Here is a 22,861-nt window from a genome sequence, read left to right on the forward strand (position 1 = left end):
GGTAACCATAAGTTTGTTTTCTAAGTTTGTGAGCCTATTTCTGTTTTGTAAATAAGTTCTTTTGTATCATGTCTTTAGATTCCCCATGTAAGCAGTATTATATATTTGTCTTTCTCTGTCTGGCTTCACTTAGTATGATAACCTCCAGGCCTGTCAATGGTTTCTTTAGATATGCAAAACCTTTTAAGTTTAATTAGGTCCCATTTGTTTCGTTTTGCTTTTGTTTCCTTTGACCCCACCCCCTTACTCCCTGCTCCTATATTTTTTCCTATGCATCTCTTCCATTTGGCTGTTCGAGTTGTATTCTTCATCATAAACCAGTAATAGTAAAGCCAAGTGTCTTCCTGAGTTCTCAGAATTGTTCTAGCAAATTACCAAACCTGAGGGAGTGTCAAGGGGATCTATGACTTTGTAGGCAGCTGGGTAGAAATGTCAGTAGCCCAGGCACCCTGTTTGTGCCCAGCAGCTGAAGTGGGGGCAGTCTTGTGGGAGTGTTTATTAATCTGTGAGGTCCAACACTAACTCCAGGTAGCATTCATATTGACTCAAACTGGTAGACACATATTTGAAGACAGAGTTGGAGCAGTGGTGTTAAAAAGACACCACATATTTGACGTAAGGAGGGGAAACCACTGTCACAAGTGCTTCTGTCCCCTACCCCCACCTTTGGAGAGCAGGGAGGCTAGAGGAGACTCAAGTGGGTGTTTCCACCACACAACGCACACACGCCCCAGATCAGTTGCACTGTTACAAAATAGATTTATTTTGAGGACAGTTCTTGTTAAGAACAGAGTATTCTGGACATGGCTACTTTTTTGTCTTGCTGATTTTGGAGACAGCAGCTTCCCCATGACCTAAATTCTCTGATGGGTCTATTGTTAATATTTAGTTTGTTGGTTTTTTCCTATGAGGGTGCTAATGCCAGCTTCTAAGCTCCTTACATGCCAGATCAGGAACCGGAAGTCTCTGACCTCAGTTTTTATTTTTGTCTGCTGACAGCTTTATACTTTCATCCCTCCTTATTCCTCTTTGTACCCCACATCTGTACAAAGCGCTAAGAAAGCCTGAGTGTTCCTTCCTTTGATGCTGGCAAGAGAGTAATCAAGTCCATGGAAGTTCCTGCTCATGTGCGCAAACTGTCACCCTAGCCCACCCCCTAATCTCAATGAAAAAACCCAAGCCAGGCTCCTTACCTTGCTCTCCGAAGGCATTTCCCACCTACTTGAGAGGCCCGCCCTGCCCTCCCCAGACACTTCCATTATAGAAGTAAAAAACTTCATACCCTCTTGGCATTGAGTGTGCTGTCATCAGCCTACACATCTGAGCCAAATCTCAGATGGGGTCCACAAGAAAAGGGAACATGGTCTGTATATTGCAACACACTTTGCTTAATTATTCTATTGAGGGATTTCCTGGCAGCGAAGTGGTTAAGAATCCGCCTGCCAACGCAGAGGACACGGGTTCGAGCCCTGGTCCGGGAAGATCCCACATGCCACGGAGCAACTAAGTCCATGCGCCACAACTATTGAGCCTGCGCTCTAGAGCCTGCGAGCCACAACTATTGAAGCCCGTGCACCTAGAGCCCGTGCTCCGCAACAAGAGAAGCCACCACAGTGAGAAGCCTGCACACCACAACAAAGAGTAGCCTCTGCTTGTCGCAACTAGAGAAAGCCTGCGCACAGCGACGACGACCCGACGCAGCCAAAAAATAAATTAATTTAAAAAATTACTCTATTGAAAAATCCTCCACATCTTTTTATACCAGTTCATGTCACCCTTTATTTTTTTTTAATTTAATTAACTTATTATTTTTGGCTGCGTCAGGTCTTAGTTGCGGCATGCGGGATCTTTCATTTGTGGCGTGCAGGGATTTTCGTTTAGGTGTGTAGGCTTCTCTGTAGTTGTGGTGTGTGGGCTCCAGAGTGCGTGGGCTCTGTAGTTGTGGCACACAGGTTTAGTTGCCCTGCGGTGTGTGGGATCTTACTTTCCTGACCAGGGATCGAACCTGCATACCCTGCATTGGAAGGCGGATTCCTTACTACTGGACCACCAGGGAAGTCCCTTCACCTTTTATTTTTAAAAAGTGAATATGAGGGTGAGATTAGGTAACCAGTTCTTTCAAAATAGACACTTGTCTTGCTACCAGTTTTTGCTACCAGAACCTGTGAATTAAAACTCAGGTTGCCACATCACAGGGCAAACATAGTAATATTATGTTCTTCTCCAAACTTCATTAATTCCTTATTTTTTTTTGTTATCACATATATTCAAAAAAGAATGTACAAAATGTTTTTTTTATATAAATTTATTTTATTTATTTTTTACTTTTGGCTGCATTGGGTCTTCGTTGCTGTGTGCGGGCTTTCTCTGGTTGTGGCGAGCAGGGGCCACTCTTCGTTGTGGTGCACGGGCTTCTCATTGCGGTGGGTTCTCTTGTTGCGGAGCACGGGCTCTAGGCGCCCGGGCTTCAGTAGTTGTGGCACGTAGGCTCTAGAGCGCAGGCTCAGTAGTTGTGGCTCATGGGCTTAGTTGCTTCACAGCATGTGGGATCTTCCCGGACCAGGGCTCGAACCCGTGTCCCCTGCATTGGCAGGTGGATTCTTAACCACCGCACCACCAGGGAAGCCCGTACAAAATGTTTTATTGGAAGATCTAGTAATAATAACAATATAAACATCTTTGTAGTCATCAAGATTCATAAGTGGGCCTTTGGGCAGTTTTTAGAGTCTCATGATGTTCTGCTCCCTTACTCATCTCCGTGCTGCCCCATAGATGATCTCTGTTGATTGTTTAGTTATTCATACCTTTACCATCTATTCTTTTCACTACGCAGTGTTGTTTTAGTTTTGTCTGTTTTGACCTTTCAGTAAATGAGTATTAATGAAATTACAGTCAAAATGTTTTTTGGTTGGTTCTTTGCAGAAGTATGTTTCATACACTCCTAGGGTCTGAGGCTACAGGCCAGTCAAGGAGGTACTCATCCATTGCAGTGGTTATAGGGTTGGGCTTTTTCCAGTTAAAATTCTTTTTTTTTGGCTGTGCCACACAACTTATGGGATCTTACTTCCCTGACTAGGGATTGAACCTGGGCCCTTGGCAGTGAAATCATGGAGTCCTAACCACTTGACCTCCAGGGAATTCTCTCCAGTTTAATTTTTAATCTCGTTAAAAATACATTTTCTATATTCTTGCATTAGTCTCCTCCCAAGTACATAAATCCTCTGGACATTGGAGAAAAATTGCTAAGCTGTAGATGGTGATCGAGTTCAAATTTATAGGAAATGGCAGTGGAGTGCATCAATTGATGCTTTCTCCATTCGTGCATAATTTACATATTTGTCACCTATGGTCATCAACACTTGGGATTACTAAATTGACTAAATTTTTGTCCTAATCAGTGTGAAATGTAATCTGCTTGACGTGTTGTTTCATTACTTCCTAAGTGATCTCTCATTTTCTGTTAAACATGTTTTGGTTATTTTCCCTTTTTTTTTCCCTTAACTATTGTGTCCGTTCATCTTACTTTGCACACTAACCCTTTAACATTGCATGTATTTTCTTCCACTTGTTTGTCTTATAACACCCTTAGTTTTAATATGTTTGAATTGGTCAGGCTCTTGCTTTAGGGCTGCTTCTTTTTTGTTGTTGTTTTGTTTTGTTTTGGGGGGGTTTTTGTTTTAATTATTTTTTTTTCTTATTAGTAATCCATTTTATACACATCAGTGTATATATGTCATCCCAGTCTCCCAGTTCATCACACCACAACCCCCATCACTTGCTGCTTTCCCCCCTACGTGCCCATACGTTTTTTCTCTACTTCTGTGTCTCAATTTCTGCTCAGCAAACCGGTTCATCTGTACCATTTTCTAGGTTCCACATATATGCGTTAATATACGATATTTGTTTTTCTCTTTCTGACTTACTTCACTCTGTATGACAGTCTCTAGATGCATCCACGTCTCAACAAATGACCCAATTTCGTTCCTTTTTATGGCTGAGTAATATTCCATTGTATGTATGTACCACATCTTCCTTATCCACTCGTCTGTCGATGGGCATTTAGGTTGCTTCGTTGACCTGGCTATTGTAAATAGTGCTGCAATGAACACTGGGGTGCATGTGTCTTTTTGAATTATGGTTTTCTCTGGGTATATGCCCAGTAGTGGGATTGCTGGGTCATATGGTAATTCTATTTTTAGTTCTTTAAGGAACCTCCATATTGTTCTTCATCGTGGCTGTATCAATTTACATTCCCACCAACAGTGCAAGAGGGTTCCCTTTTCTCCACACCCTCTCCAGCATTTGTTGTTTGTAGATTTTCTGATGATGCCCATTCTAACTGGTGTGAGGTGATACCTCATTGTAGTTTTGATTTGCATTTCTCTAATAATTAGTGATGTTGAACAGCTTTTCATGTGCTTCTTGGCCATCTGTATGTCTTCTTTGGAGAAATGTCTATTTAGGTCTTCTGCCCATTTTTGGATTGGGTTTTTTTTTTAACATTGAGCTGCATGAGCTGTTTATATATTTTGGAGATTAATCCTTTGTCTGATGATTCGTTTGCAGATATTTTCTCCCATTCTGAGGGTTGTCTTTTCGTCTGGTTTCCTTTGCTGTGCAAAAGCTTTGAAGTTTCATTAGGTCCCATTTGTTTATTTTTGTTTTTATTTCCATTACTCTAGGAGGTGGATCAAAAAAGATCTTGCTGTGATTTATGTCAAAGAGTGTTCTTCCTATGTTTTCCTCTAAGAGTTTTGTAGTGTCCGGTCTTATATTTAGGTCTCTAATCCATTTTGAGTTTATTTTTGTGTATGGTGTTAGGGAGTGTTCTAATTTCATTCTCTTACATGTAGCTGTCCAGTTTTCCCAGCACCACTTATTGAAGAGGCTGTTTTTTCGCCATTGTATATCCTTGTCTCCTTTGTCATAGATTAGTTGACCATAGGTGCGTGGGTTTATCTCTGGGCTTTCTATCCTGTTCCATTGATCTATATTTCTGTTTTTGTGCCAGTACCATATTGTCTTGATGACTGTAGCTTTGTAGTATACTCTGAAGCCAGGGAGTCTGATTCCTCCAGCTCCGTTTTTTTCCCTCAAGACTGCTTTGGCTATTCGGGGTCTTTTGTGTCTCCATAGAAATTTTAAGATTTTTTGTCCTAGTTCTGTAAAAAATGCCATTGGTAATTTGATAGGGATTGCATTGAATCTGTAGATTGCTTTGGGTAGCATAGGCAGTGTCTTATAGTTTTCTGCATACAGGTCTTTTGTCTCGTTAGAGAGGTTTATTCCTAGGTATTTTATTCTTTTTCTTGCAATGGCAAATGGGAGTGTTTCCTTAATTTCTCTTTCAGATTTTTCATCATTAGTGTATAGGAATGCAAGAGATTTCTGTGCATTAATTTTGTATCCTGCAGCTTTACCACATTCATTGATTAGCTATAGTAGTTTTCTGGTGGCATCTTTAGGATTCTCTATGTATAGTATCATGTCATCTGCAAACAGTGACAACTTTACTTCTTTTCCAATTGGTATTCCTTTTATTTCTTTTTCTTCTCTGATTGCCATGATTAGGACTTCCAAAACTATGTTGAATAATAGTGGTGAGAGTGGACATCCTTGTCTTGTTCCTGATCTTAGAGGAAATGCTTTCAGTTTTTCACCATTAAGAATGACGTTTGCTGTGGGTTTGTCATATATGGCCTTTATTATGTTGAAGTAGGTTCTGTGCCCACTTTCTGGAGAGTTTTTATCATAAATGGGTGTTGAATTTTGTCAGAAGCTTTTTCTGCATCTATTGAGATGATCATACAGTTTTTATTCTTCCATTTGTTAATATGGTGCATCACATTGATTAATTTGCATATATTGAAGAATCCTTGCATCTCTGGGATAAATCCCACTTGATCATGGTGTATGATCCTTTTAATGTGTTGTTGGATTCTGTTTGCTAGTATTTTGTTGAGGATTTTTGCATCTATGTTCATCAGTGATATTGGTCTGTAATTTTCTTTTTTTATAGTATCTTTGTCTGGTTTTGGTATCAGGGTGATGGTGGCCTCGTAGAATGAGTTTGGGAGTGTTCCTTCCTCTGCAGTTTTTTGGAAGAGTTTGAGAAGGATGGGTGTTAGCCCTTCTCTAAATGTTTGATAGAATTCACCTGTGAAGCCATCTGGTCCTGGACTTTTGTTTGTTGGAAGATTTTTCATCAGTTTCAATTTCATTCCTTGTGATTGGTCTGTTCATATTTTCTGTTTCTTCCTGGTTCAGTCATGGAAGGTTATACCTTTCTAAGAATTTTTCCATTTCTTCCAGGTTGTCCATTTTATTGGCATAGAGTTGCTTGTAGTAGTCTCTTAGGATGCTTTGTATTTCTGCAGTGTCTGTTGTAACTTCTCCCTTTTCACTTCTTATTTTATTGATTTGAGTCCTCTCCCTGTTTTTCTTGATGAGTCTGGCTAATGGCTTATCAATTTTGTTTATCTTCTCAAAGAACCAGCTTTTAGTTTTATTGATCTTTGCTATTGTTTTCTTTGTTTCTATTTCAGCTCTGATCTTTATGATTCCTTTCCTTCTGCTAACTTTGGATTTTGTTTGTTCTTCTTTCTCTAGTTCCTTTAGGTGTAAGGTTAGATTGTTTATTTGAGATTTTTCTTGTTTCTTGTGGTAGGCTTGTATAGCTATAAACTTCCCTCTTAGAATTGCTTTTGCTGCATCCCCATAGGTTTTGGGTCGTCGTGTTTTCATTGTCATTTGTCTCTAGGTATTTTTTGATTTCCTCTTTGATTTCTTCAGTGATCTCTTGGTTATTTAGTAACGTATCGTTTAGCCTCCATGTGTTTGTCTTTTTTACGTTTTTTTCCCTGTAATTGATTTCTCATCTCATAGCGTTGTGGTCAGAAAAGATGCTTGATATGATTTCAATTTTCTTAAATTTACTTAGGCTTCATTTGTGACCCAAGATGTGATCCTGGAGAATGTTCCATGCGCACTTGAGAAGAAAGTGTAATCTGCTGTTTTTGGATGGAATGCCCTATAAATATCAATTAAATCTATCTGGTCTATTGTGCCATTTAAAGCTTGTGTTTCCTTATTAATTTTCTGTTTGGATGATCTGTCCATTGGTGTAAGTGAGGTGTTAAAGTCCCCCACTATTACTCTGTTACTGTTGATTTCCTCTTTTAGAGCTGTTAGCAGTTGCCTTATGTATTGAGGTGCTCCTATGTTGGGTGAATATATATTTATAATTGTTATATCTTTTTCTTGGATTGCTCCCTTGATCATTACATAGTGTCCTTCCTTGTCTCTTGTAACATTCTTTATTTTAAAGTCTATTTTATCTGATATGAGTATTGCTACTCCAGCTTTCTTTTGATTTCCATTTGCATGAAATATCTTTTTCCATCCCCTCACTTTCAGTCTGTATGTGTCCCTAGGTCTGAAGTGGGTCTCTTGTAGACAGCATATATATGGGTCATGTTTTTGTATCCATTCAGCAAGCCTGTGTCTTTTGGTTGGAGCATTTAATCCATTCACATTTAAGGTAATTATCGATATGTATGTTCCTATTACCATTTTCTTAATTGTTTTGGGTTTGTTATTGTAGGTCCTTTTCTTCTCTTGTGTTTCCCACTTAGAGAAGTTCCTTTAGCATTTGTTGTAGAGCTGGTTTGGTGGTGCTGAGTTCTCTTAGCTTTTGCTTGTCTGTAAAGCTTTTGATTTCTCCATCAAATCTGAATGAGATCCTTGCTGGGTAGAGTAATCTTGGTGTTGTAGCTTCTTCCCTTTCATCACTTTAAGTATATCATGCCACTCCCTTCTGGCTTGTAGAGTTTCTGCTGAGAAATCAGCTGTTAACCTTATGGGAGTTCCCTTGTATGTTATTCGTCATTTTTCCCTTGCTGCTTTCAATAATTTTTCTTTGCCTTTAATTTTTGCCAATTTGATTACTATGTGTCTTGGCATGTTTCTCCTTGGGTTTATCCTGTATGGGACTCTCTGTGCTTCCTGGGCTTGGGTGGCTATTTCCTTTCCCATGTTAGGGAAGTTTTCGACTATAATCTCTTCACATATTTTCTCGGGTCCTTCCTCTCTCTCTTCTCCTTCTGGGACCCCTATAATGCGAATGTTGTTGAGTTGAATGTTGTCCCAGAGGTCTATTAGGCTGTCTTCATTTCTTTTCATTCTTTTTTCTTTATTCTGTTCCACAGCAGTGAATTCCACCATTCTGTCTTCCAGGTCACTTACCCGTTCTTCTGCCTCAGGTATTCTGCTATTGATTCCTTCCAGTGTATTTTTCATTTCAGTTATTGTATTGTTCATCTCTGTTTGTTTGTTCTTTAATTCTTCTAGATCTTTGTTAAACATTTCTTGCACCTTCTTGATCTTTGCCTCCATCCTTTTTCTGATCTCCTGGATCATCTTCACTCTCATTATTCTGAATTCTTTTTCTGGAAGATAGCCTATCTCCATTTCATTTAGTTTTTCTGGGGTTTTATCTTGTTCCTTCATCTGGTACATAGCCCTCTGCCTTTTCATCTTGTCTGTCTTTCTGTGAATGTGGTTTTTGTTCCACAGGCTGCAGGATTGTAGTTCTTCTTGCTTCTAGTGCTTACTCTTCTTAAATGAGAAAATTCTCCCTATTTTTGGATCAATGAAGCATTTACTTGTGACTTCTAGAAGTGTCCCAGTTTTTTCTTTCACGTTTAAATCTATAATGAATTGGCTATTGCCCATGGAATACAGGGGAATACAATGTCTCTCCCAGTTAGATAACATTTTGTTAGAGATATATTTTGGGAGAGGTGACATCTTAGTGATGTTGGGTTATTTCTAAAAACATCTTTTGTATTTTCGTTTATCTCATTCTCCTTTAATGTTACCCAACAAAAATTAAAAATTTTTCCCATGAGGATCATTAAATATCTCGTTCGTTCTTCTTTAGTACCTAATTAAATTTGTTCTGGGGGGAGCCAGATGCAAACTTCCAGATGGTCTTTCCTAGTGTAATTACATAGGAAGGGCTCAAGCCTACAAGCAGCAGGTTGTGACAACACATGTGAAATAACTGTCTTCCAGAGAAGCTCATTAGAGCCTCAATACCCAGAGTGATTTTGGGGAGCAGATCACATAGGAACTCTTTGCCTAAGCATAACGAAAGTTCAGACGCTCATAATGAAAAGCGTTTATAATGTACCATAAACAGTTTAGACACACTGAGCCAGTCTTATCAGGTTAGTGGGGTCACTCATAAATCCCAGTTCCCAGATACCAATGAAGGACAAACATGGTGAGCAGGCATTCCTAAGAATCAGCAGTCTCAGACCTGCTAGTAACTCTCTTCTGCACACTTCATAGTAGGACATTGTTAGGAGCAAGTGCTACAGATCCACCATAGAAAGTGTAATTAGAGCTGATGCAAGCAGCTCAAGCAGGAAGTGGTTACTTCCTCACAAATTTAACAGCATCATGAACATGTGGAAATTATACATTTTTACTATGATCACTTCAAGTCTTACTGTTCTCTAATGGTAGGGTCCAGAGCACATTGGAAAAATTAGAGAAATGCTATACAAATAAAAGAAATATTTCCATTTTAAGACCATCAATTCCTGTGAGAAAAACTTCTCAAGAACTGGGGATTTCTTTTTCTGTTCCTTAACTGAATGGATAAATTCTACCATTGTAATTACTGTGTGGAAACCTTTTCTCTGTCCCCTGCATGTGGACATCAGTAGGTTAGTGATCTTTTACAGAGACCAGCATTTAGGAAAGTTATATGTTTGAGGGATTCCTATGCCCAGACGTTGCGCTGTCATGTTCCTGTGCACCACATGGAGGCATGGAAATGAGAGAAGTGGAAAGGCAGCCTCTCAAGTGGCTGGTTGAGAATCACTGCCTCCTGTAATTGGAGAAGGGAAGTTTTATGTTTTTTAGAGGAAAGCACCGCTCGACCCTTTGTGTTTTATAATGATGGGCACATTCACCATCAAACCATTGTCGTCTTCAGTGGACTCTGGTGCAAATTGCAATTCTTATTCAGTTCCCCAAGGTCAGCAAGGTCCAGGGTACACTTATGGTTTTGCCGGAAAATGCTCTTCTGGCATTTATCTTCTCAGTATATGCACATATATGTGGTAAAGATGGTGAGAAGCCACTCTGAGGCCCATGAATATAGGGATTTTGTGGAGGTCTAAGTTGTCATGCCTTCTTTCTCATGCCTGAGTACTAACTTCGGAATAGCTTCCTAGCCCCATGAAATAGGACAGAGATAAAAAGGAGTAACTGATCTGTCAAATATTTTTACAGGCAAGTTAAAGTTAATACTTTTCCACAAGATTATTTTTATTCAGCCAGTTGCATCTGACTACTTCTGATAGCCTGGAGTACTTCAGGACAATATGGCCAGCTGGGCCTAGTGATAAGCTGGATTTCCACAGGTCTCCTGTCCTTGTCATGTTTGGTAATGGGAATGGAAGAAAAAGCTTCCAGTTCACTATGTTTTTTTCCATTAAAACCTCATGCAAGGGGCTTCCCTGTGGCACAGTGGTTAAAAATCCACCTGCCAACGCAGGGGACATGCGTTCGAGCCCCGGTCTGGGAAGATCCCACATGCCGCAGAGCAGCTAAGCCCATGCACCACAACTACTGAGTGTGCAGTCTAGAGCCCGCGAGCCACAACTACTGAAGCCCGCACACCTAGAGCCTCGTGCTCTGCAACAGGAGAAACCACCGCAACGAGAAGCCCGCACACCACAACGAAGAGTAGCCCCCACTTGCCACAACTAGAGAAAGCCCGCGTGCAGCAACGAAGACCCAACACAGCCAAAAATTAAATAAATAAATTTATAAAAAAACCAAAAACCTCATGCAAATGTGACCCTGTGTTTCATGGAGTGCTATGTGATAGATATGGTGGGTATTAAAGGAGATGAATTTTTCTTACGAGGAGTTGATGATCTGGAAATATTTCTTTCATTTGGAGTTCACATTTCTCCAGTGTGCTCTAGATCCTACTGTTAGAGAATGATAAGACTTAAGTGATCATAGTAAAAATGATTTCCATGTGTTCATGATGCTGTTAAATTTGTGAGGAAGTGGTTATATAGAGAATAAGGATTTTGATGATCAAGTCATAGAATAAATATTTTAATAACAGCATCATATGTGAACTTCTTCTGAATGGACTACAGATTCCCAGTACTGTCCATCTCACCCATCTTCCTGTACACATATTTGTGATGTTTTAGGACCCAGTGGCCTTTGAGGATGTGGCTGTGAACTTTACCTTGGAGGAGTGGGCTCTGCTGGGGCCTTCACAGAAGAAACTCTACAGAGATGTGATGCGGGAAACCTTGAGGAACCTGGCGTCAGTAGGTAAGGATGATGACATTCCTTCACTTAATCAGTTAGAGAACAAGTGTTTCCTGCCCATCAGTGTTGTTCTAAGATGTGGAATGGGGAAAGGGAATACTTTGGTAAGTAAATCATAGTTTGAGGTCATCATAGACCTGTGAAATAATAATTTTCCTATAATTTACTGATCTTTTTGGTTCTGCATTTCAGGGGAAAAATGGGAAGACCATAACACTGAAGATCAGTACAAAAACCAGGGAAGAAATCTGAGGTGAGTTGCACTCACAGTTGAAAGCAGTGTCCCACAAGAGAATCTTCTTATGTCACGAAATTTAAAAACAAGTAGACACAAAAGGGCCCAGCTTCAAATTTATTTATTCTCAGAAAATTTTTACCAAAAAATGTTTTCTTAAGTGTGTCATGGATGTTCATTCTTTCCCAAATAGTTTACTTTGAAACATATTCAGAGACTGCATATATGAATATCACTATGATAATAGCAGTGATTGAGCTTTCTTGCAGAGCATTCAGTATATTCACTTTCAAACAATTTACATGGTGCAGAAAAACCTAACACTTTCCTGATAAATGATAAAAATGTAATACAAATATTTACTATAAAATCATTAACAGTGTGCTTCTAATTTTTTTTTTTAACAGAAGTCATACATTACGGAGACGCTGTGAAAGTGAAGAAGGTAGTCAAGGTGGTGAAAACATCAGCCTTATTCCAAATCTTAATCTGAACAAGAAAAATTCTACTGCAGTAAAACCATGGGAGTGCAGTGTGTGTGGAAAAGTCTTCATGAGTCGTTCATCCTTTAATAGGCACGTTAGATCTCACACTGCACCCAAACCATCCAGGTATCAGGAATATGGAAAGAAGCCTTATAAATGTAAGGTATGTGGGAAAGCCTTCAGTTATCTCCAGCCTTTTCAAAAACATGAAAGTAATCATGGTATAGAGAAATCCTACAAATGTAAGGAATGTGGGAAATCCTTTAGATATCGCCAATCTGTTCGAAAACATGAACGGACTCACACTGGAGAGAAACCCTATCAATGTAAACAATGTGGGAAAGCCTTTCGATATCATCAAACCTTTCAAACACATGAAAGGACTCACACAGGGGAGAAACCCTATGAATGTAAGCAATGTGGTAAAGCCCTCAGTTGTCCAAGTTCCTTTCGAAGTCATGAAAGGACTCATACTGGAGAAAAACCCTATGAATGTAAAAAGTGTAGTAAAGCCTTCAGTTGTCCCAGTTCTCTTCGAAAACATGAGAGAACTCACACGGGAGAGAAACCTTACGACTGTAAGGAATGTGGGAAAGCCTTCATTTCTCTTGGAAGCTTTCAAAGACACATGATAACACATACTGGAGTTGGACCTTATAAATGTAAGGAATGTGGAAAAGCATTCAATTGTCCCAGTTCATATAGAATACATGAAAGATCTCACACTGGAGAAAAACCCTATGAATGTAAACAATGTGGTAGAGCCTTCAGTTGTTCCAGTTCCTTTCGAACACATGAAAGAACTCACACTGGAGAGAAACCTTATCAATGTAAGGAATGTGGAAAAGCCTTCCATTGGCTCACCACTTTTCAAGTCCATGTGAGAACTCACACTGGCGAAAAACCCTATATATGTAAGCAGTGTGGTAAAGCCCTCAGTTGTCCCACTTCATTTCGAAGACATGAACGGACTCACACTGCAGAGAAACCCTATGAATGTAAGCAATGTGGGAAAACCTTCAGTTCTCCTCTAGGTTTGCAAATACATGAAAGAACTCACACTGGAGAGAAACCCTATAAATGTGAGAAATGTGGGAAAGCATTTGTTTCTCTCACAAGCTTTCGAAGACACATGATGACGCACACTGGAGATGGACCTTATAAATGTAAGGAATGTGGGAAAGCATTTAATTGTCCCAGTTCATTTCGAATACATGAAAGAACCCACACAGGAGAGAAACCCTATGAATGTAAAATATGTGGTAAAGCCTTCAGTTGTTCCAGTTATGTTCAAGTACATGAAAGAACTCATACTGGAGAGAAACCCTATGAATGTAAGGAATGTGGGAAAGCCTTCATTTACCGCACAACCTTTCGAGGTCACATGAGAATGCACACTGGTGAGAAACCGTATAAATGTAAAGACTGTGGGAAAGCCTTTAGTCGACCCAGTTCATACAGAAGCCATGAAAGAATTCACACTGGAGAGAAACTTCTTGAATGTAAGCATTGTGGGAGAGCCTTTAATTGGCCCACATCCTTACATAAACATGTCATGAGAATGCACACTGGATAAATTATAACTGATAAATTACAAGAGAGTTTCCTATCAACAAATATTGGGCTGGCCAAAAAGTTCATTTGGGTTTTTCCATAACATCTTATGAAAGAATGAACTTTCTGGCCAACCCAATACATTCCAGTCATGTGAAAACTCTACTGGAGGGAAATGCTATAACATGGAGAGAAATGTTATAACATGTAAATAATATAGGAAAGCCTGATGTAGATTAATTCACATATAATGCTCCAGGAAAATGAAATAAATGTTTTAAAAGTTAAAAATATATCATCTTTCTGAAACTCAAGTCTAATTATGGATTCTACCTGTTAATTTTCAAATGAACACCGAGTTGAAACAATTCTGTAAGTAAGTACTCTTTAAGCAATAGTACATAAGCTTAGTAGGTAGTATTTTTCCTTAAATCAATTTATAGAATTTTTGTCTTTCCATTTTGAAATCTGTTGGATCCATGGGTGAACTGGAATATAATTGTAATGTGCCAATATTATATAATGTGCCAAATATATAATTTTTAAGTTGTCCTGTAAGTAAAGGGGGCATGGAATAATGACACTCTGGTAGTTGTTGGGATTTTCCTATTGGTTTCATGTGGCAGGTACTGGATATTTCTTACCCATTGTAAATATGCCTCTTTTATTGGAAAAGTTTTTTTCTTTTGTCAGAAGAGCCTTCTTCCATTTTCTTTGCTAATTAATAGTTGGCATAAATTTGTAAGTATGTGAAGTTTATCACAGTATAATCTCATTTGACTTAGTATTTACATCTTTTCTCTTTACTCTTTGTCATTTTCTCTTTACTCTTTGTCATTCCATCTGACTGGGATTTGGGTAAGAGACTTTAAGAGACCCATGTTGACATCAACTGCATACTTAAAGCAACCTTACATTGTTTGCAAGTGCTGTTATTTTAGATTTAAATTCGTAGCTACAATATCTTTGCACTGAAGCAACATTTTTCCCCCACCAATGCATTAAAAAATCCTCCTACATTATTCTGATGTCACCAGTTAGGGTCTCTTTTACCCATAATGCAATTAGAATAATTATATCACTGAAGTCAACTAGTGGTATTACCATCCCTTCATTCATATTGAGCACCTACTATGTGCCTGTGCTGTAAATACAACAGAGAACATAACTGATGTGGTTACTGCTCTCACATTGCAAGTCTGTGAGATTAAATATAAACATCACATTTCTAGCTACTTTTTAAAGTGTTATTAACATTTAAACTGATTCATTTTTGTAATAACATTGTACGTTAATGGACCAATAAGTCTTTATATTTGCAAAAAGAAAAGAGACCTGTTACAGGACACTAAAATGTAGAATTGGAGATGCTCCCCTGGAATGTGTTATGTCAACATGGGTAATATGTTGTGACCTACATTTTCTAGAACCTGTTATGTTCATGGTTCCATGTTAGAATTCACCACTAGCCTCCCTTGCATGACACTTGGAAGGCAAAGTGAAGAAGGCCTTAGTTCTTGAGCCACACAGGAGTTTCACATATACCTGGTTCTAGCCCATTTTCCTGATTCTTTGCCCTGCCAGTCCAAAGTAGCCTCATTACCACCAGCTACATGACTTAGATTTTCTCAGACCTGTTGGTTTCCACAGATGCCTCCACAAGTTCCACAGCAAAGATCCCTCACAGTTTGGATTTTCCTGCAAGTCCTCATGTGTCCACCAGGCAACAAATTTAGACTGCTGTGGTTGAGAACGTTTTGTGAAGCGCTGACTCACCTCTTCTCTGTATTGTATTTGTATAAGGTCTAATTTGTGTAGTAAACACATTGTTCTGTTGATATTGCTAGTGACTGTGTGTTCCTGATTCCACTATAGCAGCTACAGTGGTGCAGTCGGAAGAAACCACGTGGTCCTGTAGTGAGTTCCTCTACTGCACTGTGCAGTGACTTCTGTGGCCCAATCCTTCCATGTGAGAATTAGCACCTTCCTCTTATCGGATAGATTGTGGATATTTCCAATTACTCACAATAGAACATAATTCCTCAGTACATTTTCAGTTATGATTGATTGTATGTGATTGAAAACAATGTGTTTTTTTTTGTCAAATGCTTCTATAGGTTTTTCTTAGAAATGTTTTATTAATTCTTTCAAAAAAACTTGTATACTAACAAATATTATCTTTTCCATTTCCTAATAGGATATATTGAAACATCCCATTGCAATTGTGGATTTTTAGATCAACTTTGTGGTTTTTTTCAAGATAATCATTATACATTTTGATTCAGTATTACCATGTATATTCTTCCTCAGGCAAATTTTTTTTTTCATAGTTACAATTTTTGTCATGAAACTGATTTCTCATTTGTTCTTAATTAAAAACTTCAATCATGGTTTTTGTTAGTGCCTTCTTGCCAAAAACTGCCAGGTTCACACTTGTATTAAAATAGAGGGGCGTGAGGGAGGGATAAATTGGGAGACTGGGGTTGACATATACACACTTCTGTACATAAAATAGATAACTAATGAGAACCTACTGTATAGCACAGGGAACTCTACTCAGTACTCTGTAATGGCCTATATGGGGAAAGAATCTAAAGAGTAAATATATGTATAGCTAACTCACTTCGCTGTACACCTAAAACTAACACTGTACATAACTATACTCCAATAAAAATTTTTTTTGAAAAATGGATCAGAAAAAGCAATGTAAAAACAACAACAACAAGAAATAGAGGGGCATAATGAATCATAATGATGAACACAAACCACAAATGATAATGGGTCATATCAGTAAGAGACTGTTCAAAAGGTCTTCTTACAGGATTTGGACTTGTGTTAGGTATTACCTCCTTTTCCAATCAATCAACTGAGGCTTTATCAGTTTAGGTAAATTGTCAAGAACACAAACCTGCCAAGGGACAAAGACAGGTTACTATTCCAAGCAAGGCTTTCTTGCTCAGAAGCTACTCTTGATGCTAATTTTTCAGCATCCCTCTTCTACTAGGCACTGTAGACTCAAATCATACACAATTTAGCATAAATAGGGCTAAATAAATAGCTATTTAGCATAAATAGCACTCTGGATATATAGGTATGAAACAAGTTCTTCAAGTCCTGGCTCTTATATTTTTGTGGGAAGAGGTGATTAATAAATAGCACAATCTGGGTTTATAAGATGGAAATAAGAGCTTTGAAGAAAGTAAACAATGCTATGAGGTAACAGGGAGACTGGAATTGTGTGTCTGTGGCGGGTCAGGGCCTCATGAGTGAGGATGTCATCACTGATCATTTTTTATTTACACCATCTTGCATCTTAAACACTATTTGAGGAACTGCTTGGGTGCAGATGTAAAAAGTGGGAAGCAATACAGACATTCCTGCATTCCTGGGATTAACCATAATGGTTTCCCATAAAGATGTAGACATGGTTCATCTTCATCTTTGCCATAGTTGAAAGTTTTATTGCATGTAATAGTAATCATGAGGTTGGACATGGATTATCCAAGGCTTGAGACTCCCCATTCCCATTACTTTGGGCCATGAGTATTTTTGGTGTTTATGTTTGTATTTATCATTTGAAAAGATTTAAATTGCCTTTTAGGGACTTCCCTGGCAGTCCAGTGGTTAAGACTCTGAGCTTCCAATGCAGGGGATGCACGTTCGATCCCTGGTCAGGGAACTAAGATCCCACATGACGTGGGGCACGGCCAAAAAATTTAAAAAATAAATTGCCTTTTATATTTCCATTATAATTTTGCTGCTACACAGAAGGAGTGACTCCATGAAGCCTTTCTGGTCCTCCAAGTTTGAGGAAGGGTTCTGGTCATCTGCACACTTGTAGCCAGTCATGGGTTTTCCTGTGAGTGATAATCTGTGCAAGTCCAACATGAAATACTAAAAAGAGCTACGGATGTTTAGGGGGCAGTCATCCAAGGAATAACTGAAGTGAGCTGCAGACAGAGGGGTATCCTCTTCAGTAATAACCCAAGTTAGTGGGAAAGGAGGTACGTTTGACATCCTCAAAATGGGAAGTTTTTAATGCCTTTTATAAGAAGAGAACTGGAAGCTTTTTGTTTCAATGGTCCACAGAGTTACAAAGCCCATTTTGCTGTTCACAGGTGTTATTCCCATAGTTTTAGACCTCCAGCACATGTTATGGAAAGGGAGAGGGGGGCTTCCCTGGTGGCGCAGTGGTTAAGAATCCGCCTGCCAACGCAGGGGACACGGGTTCGAGCCCTGGTCGGGGAAGATCCCACATGCCGCAGAGCAACTAAGCCCGTGCGCCACAACTACTGAGCCTGTGCTCTAGAGCCCGCGAGCCACAACTACTGAAGCCCGCGCACCGAGAGCCCATGCTCCACAACAAGAGAAGCCACCGCAATGAGAAGCCTGCTCACTGCAATGAAGAGTAGCTCCCGCTCGCTGCAACTAGAGAAAAAGCCTGCGTGCAGCAACGAAGACCCAATGCAGCCAAAAATAAAAATTTTAAAAATAAATTTATTTAAAAAAAAGAAAGGGAGGGAGACGGATTACCAGCTTTGTGTTTCATTAAAGAGCAAAAGAAATCTAAACTTCCTCCATGTTTTCAGTACTAACATGTCTTCTCTGCATGGTATAGATGATGTGATTTCATAATTATTTGTCTCTCAGTTGCTCCGCCCCTTCCCCAAGTATTCCTCCCATCTTTTTTTTTTTTTGGCCACACCATGCAGCACGTGGGATCTTGGTTCCCCAACCACGGATCCAACCCGTGCCGCCTGAGGTGGAAGCACAGAGTCTTTTTTGGCCTCCTGTGTTACAAATGAAAGCTAGACACAGGGAGAACAGAGTCTTACCAAACTCAGAGCTCATAATAATGGAATCTCTCAGTTTAAAGGCCTAATGTGTGCCACCACCTCTATTAGGCACTGTCAAAATTTTTATGCCCAGGAGAACACTGCAAAGTTTGTACAATTGTGCACTTTTACAAATAGGAAATCAAAGTTTACAAACAGGGCTCACATGACAACATGGTGTTCTACTGATATTGCATTCTGGAAAAGGCAGAGGCAAACATATAGGGACCTAAAATAGATCAGTGATTAAAGGTGGACAGAGTTAGTACAAATGGGCACCACAGGGGTGTTCTTTGGGGGTAATGGAGTATTCTCCATCTTTTGGAGGTAGTATTAGCATAAATTTGTGAAAACTCATAAATACACTTAACAATAGTATGAAGAATTGAAGACCTGGAGAGGAAGGACTTAGTGCCCAACAAGCCTTTCTTGCAATTCCATCTTAATTAGGAAATGCCCTCTAGGGCTGCACCTGCCCACTGCCTATACACACAACTGGAGAGAAGTGAAAGGGCTCCCAGGATCTGCCTTTGACTTTAAGTCATTCTTCAGGCAGATCTCTGGGAAGGCAGGGGTCTAAAACAAAGGTGTACCCCACAGTTCTCCCCAAGTGGGCTCTGCCTGGGGACATCCTGTTTCCTGGGCATCGGCATCATGTCTTCCAGGGCCATCTTGAGGGTATTTCTAGTTCTGAGTCCCACCTGAAACCTATTGTGTCTGCTGGGTGGGAAGCGTCTATAGAAATCCAGGTCTGTCCCGCTCGAAAATTTTTCTGCAGCAACGCCAGGTGGCTGTGAGCTGACAGGGCAGAAGAAGCAGTGACAGAAATCATGTCATGGGGCACATGTCCCTCAGCATCAACAGCCCCCACTGTCACAATTAGCAGCTCCACTTACAAGTTACTAATGAAATTAACTTTGGGTGGGGCGACAGTTCTAAAATCCGTTCGGACAACGGGCACTCTATGCGTATTTCCCTCCCCACACAGAGGCTTTCACAGCCGCCTGTCACGCCTCCCAGAGCCTAAATACCCATGCTGGCCACAGACTGCTCAGGGCACTCGGCTGCAAGAAACTCTGCTGCTCCCCCTAGTGCTGCACACAATTAGAACAGCCACTGCCAAACACAGACTCGACCTGCTGGAGTTGGAGGCTCTCACAGGCCCTGAGCTGAAGACCACGTACAGCTGGCTACCCATTTTGCCTTGAGTCATGAGGCAGCACCCTTCAGGCTTGCTTCACCACAGAGGCCACTTCATTGCAAAGATAACAATACTTGCAGAGAGAGTGAAACATGGCCTTCTGGCATATTCCACCAACAGGAGAAAGTGTTTCCCCTGTCCTCAGTTTGATGCAATGGTTCTGAGATCTCCCTTTTTCTAGACGCAATGGCCCCTTGAGAAGCCTTCTGCGATCACCTGAGTGACCAGGAGAGTTTGTATGTTTTATGGACGGTGTGCTTCAAGCACAATCAGGAGTCCACTGGAGAGTTGCTGCTTTCTATCCCTAAAAAAAAAAAAACACCATCCCCGTTCAAAGAAGGGACCCAAGCATCAGCACAATTAATCAAACTCCTGGAAATCATTCTAGCACCAGAGGATGTCCTGGCCAACAGTCAGGTGCATCTGCACCCTTTTTTGCAAATTATTAGGCCATTGCCAATGGTCTAGCTGTCTGGTTCAACCACCACCAAGACCTTCTTATCCAAGGTCACCCCTTTAGGGATAAAGAACTCATAATATCTTGCCTCACAATTACCCAAATATAAGTCAGGGTCAGACACATCCATGCAGATGATAAACCTCAAGCTTCAAAGGCTCATTTCAATACTCAAGCCAATAAATTGATCTGAGTTTCTGAGACACATGCCTACACCTCGGACCTGATGCTATAACCTTGGCCCAGGAGGCCCATAAAATATAAAAAACATTGAGAGGCCTCTGCCCTAAAGGTCTAGATAGAATGCCAGGACCCCCTCTGCCTTAGCTAACTTACAAATGTACCTTATTCCACATTTTTAAATTCCACTGGCAATAAAATTGATGGGTTTACTTCCAAGACTAAGGGTGGGGCCCCTACAGCTGATGGCAAATAGACTTTACAGGACCCTTCACCCCTCTGCAGGAGCTACTCATTACGCTCTGACCATGATAGATGCTTGTATAGGCATATTACTCATCTATGTCACCAGACATGCCACTTCTGAAGCCAAAAGGCAAGAACCCACCAAGATACTCCTTACTGCCTTCACTGTTCTGACCATTTTGTTGTGTTCAATTAATTTCTTAAAATATGCAACACTGGGCTCTTTTAAAAAGGCATACGGTGGAACTTTTACCTCCCTGACAACCTCAGGCTACAGCCCTCACAGAATGCCAGAAAGGCTTGCTTAGACAGACCATTTTAACATTGCAAAATTAACGCACGGTCTTCTAAATAGTTCTTCCTCCTTTTGGAGGCATTAGACTCAACCCCCGGCCTTTAGTACCCACTACTTTGTTGTGATCAGCCTTACTGGCACCTTATTAGTAGAAGCCTTCCTATACCAGACATTTATGCCAATATGGTCACTCCCACAGGCCTTTGGTTTATTTTAACGGTGCCTGACTGAAGAGGATATTTCTGCCTCTGACACCTACAGCAAATAGTAAACATAGATGAAACTCTAGGAGAAATGTAAAAGCTTACAGTAAAGTCCTATTTAACTCAGTTCCTTTCATGTAGTATACCAGGTGCAGCTTGCAACAAAAAATTTAAAGGCCTACCAAAAGATGTAAAAAACAAGTTTGAAGAGACAGGGCAAGCAAAGAACGAGGTTCAGATTTAGCAAAGATGTTGGAATTATCAGAACGTGATTAACATGCTATAGGCTCTAATGGAAAGAGTGGACGTCATACAAGAACAGATGGGTAATGTAAACAGAGATGAAAACCCTAAGAATCACAAGGGAATGCAATAAATAGAAAACACTGTAACAGAAATTAAGAGTGCCTTTGAGGGGCTCATCAGTAGACTGGAAACGTCTGAGGAAAGAATCAGTGAGCTTAAGAAATGCCAACAGAATCTTATAATCTGAAATGCAAAGAGAAAAAAAATGATCAAAAAGAACAGACTCTGGAACAATTAACAAAAGGTGTAACATAAACATAATGGAAATACCTGAAGGAGAAGACAGAAAGGAACAGGAGAAATAACGGAAGATCTCAGTTAATTAATGAGATCTTCCCATAATTAATGATAGACACCAAAGGCACAGATTCAGGAAGCTCAGAGAATACCAAGCAGGATAAAAATTTTAAAGTGGGGACTTCCCTGGTGGTCTACTGGCTAAGACTCTGCACTCCCTATGCAGGGGGCCTGGGTTTGATCCCTGGTCAGGGAACTAGATCCCACGTGCATGCTGCAACTAAGAGTTCGCATGCCACAACTAAAGATCCCTCGTGCTGCAACTAAGACCTGGCGGAGCCAAAATAAATAAAGAAATAGTAAATAAATAAGAAAATAGTAAAAAATATAATAGATATTAATCCAACTGTATCAATGATCATTTTAAGCATCAATGGTCTAAATACCACATGGGAAAGACACAAACTGTCATAGTAGATAATAAAATAAGACCTAATTATATGTTGTCTACAAGAAGCACACTTTGAATATAAACACAGAGATAGATAAAAGTAAAAGGATGGAGAAACATATATCATGCCAACACCAAACAAAAGAAAACTGGCATAGCTATATTAATTTCAGACAAAGCAGAGTGCAAAGCAAGGAAAACTCACAGGGATGAGGAAGGGCAGTACATAATTATATAGGGGTCAAGTCTCCAAGAAGACATAGCAATCCTTCATGTGTATGTGTCTAACAACAGAGGGGCAAAATATACAAGGCAAAAACGGACAGAGGGACTTCCCTGGTGGTCCACTGGGTAAGACTCTGCACTCTCAATGCAGGGGGCCCAGGTTCAATCCCTGGTTAGGGAACTAAGATCCCACATGCCACAACTAAAAGCCCTCATGCCGCAACTAATAGCCCAAATGCCGCAACTAAGAAGTCCGTATGCCACAACCAAAAGATCCTGCATGCCGCAACCAAAAGATCCTGCATGCCTCAATGAAGGTCCCACATGCCACAACTAAGACCTGGTGCAGCCAAAATAAATCAATCAATTAATTTTTTAAAAAACTGATAGAGCTGCAAGGAGAAATGAATCCACTACTGTAGCGGTAGACTTCAACACCCCCTTATCATGAATTATAAATTCTGGCAAGCAGAAAATCAGGAAGGACAAAGTTGAACTGAACAGCACGATGAAACAACTGGACTTAATTGTAATCTATGGAATACTTCAGGCAACAACAGCAGAATACACATTCTTCTCAA

The 22,861-nt window shown here is 40.0% G+C and overlaps 1 protein-coding gene across 3 annotated transcripts in view; it reads left to right on the forward strand.

The window, feature by feature from the left end:
• Positions 1-15,879, forward strand: part of LOC137759981 (zinc finger protein 791-like) — a 75,430-nt gene extending 59,551 nt beyond the window's left edge. For all 3 annotated transcript variants that reach the window (XM_068536819.1, XM_068536820.1, XM_068536821.1), the window contains 3 exons: positions 11,247-11,373; positions 11,563-11,623; positions 12,013-15,879. In XM_068536819.1, the coding sequence (XP_068392920.1) occupies positions 11,247-11,373; positions 11,563-11,623; positions 12,013-13,666 (1,842 nt within the window). In that variant the 3' untranslated portion in view covers positions 13,667-15,879. The remainder of the gene's footprint in view (positions 1-11,246; positions 11,374-11,562; positions 11,624-12,012) is intronic.
• Positions 15,880-22,861: the final 6,982 nt, after the last annotated feature.

This window comes from Eschrichtius robustus, chromosome 2, assembly GCF_028021215.1.
Source record: "Eschrichtius robustus isolate mEscRob2 chromosome 2, mEscRob2.pri, whole genome shotgun sequence".
Lineage (NCBI taxonomy): Eukaryota > Metazoa > Chordata > Mammalia > Artiodactyla > Eschrichtiidae > Eschrichtius > Eschrichtius robustus.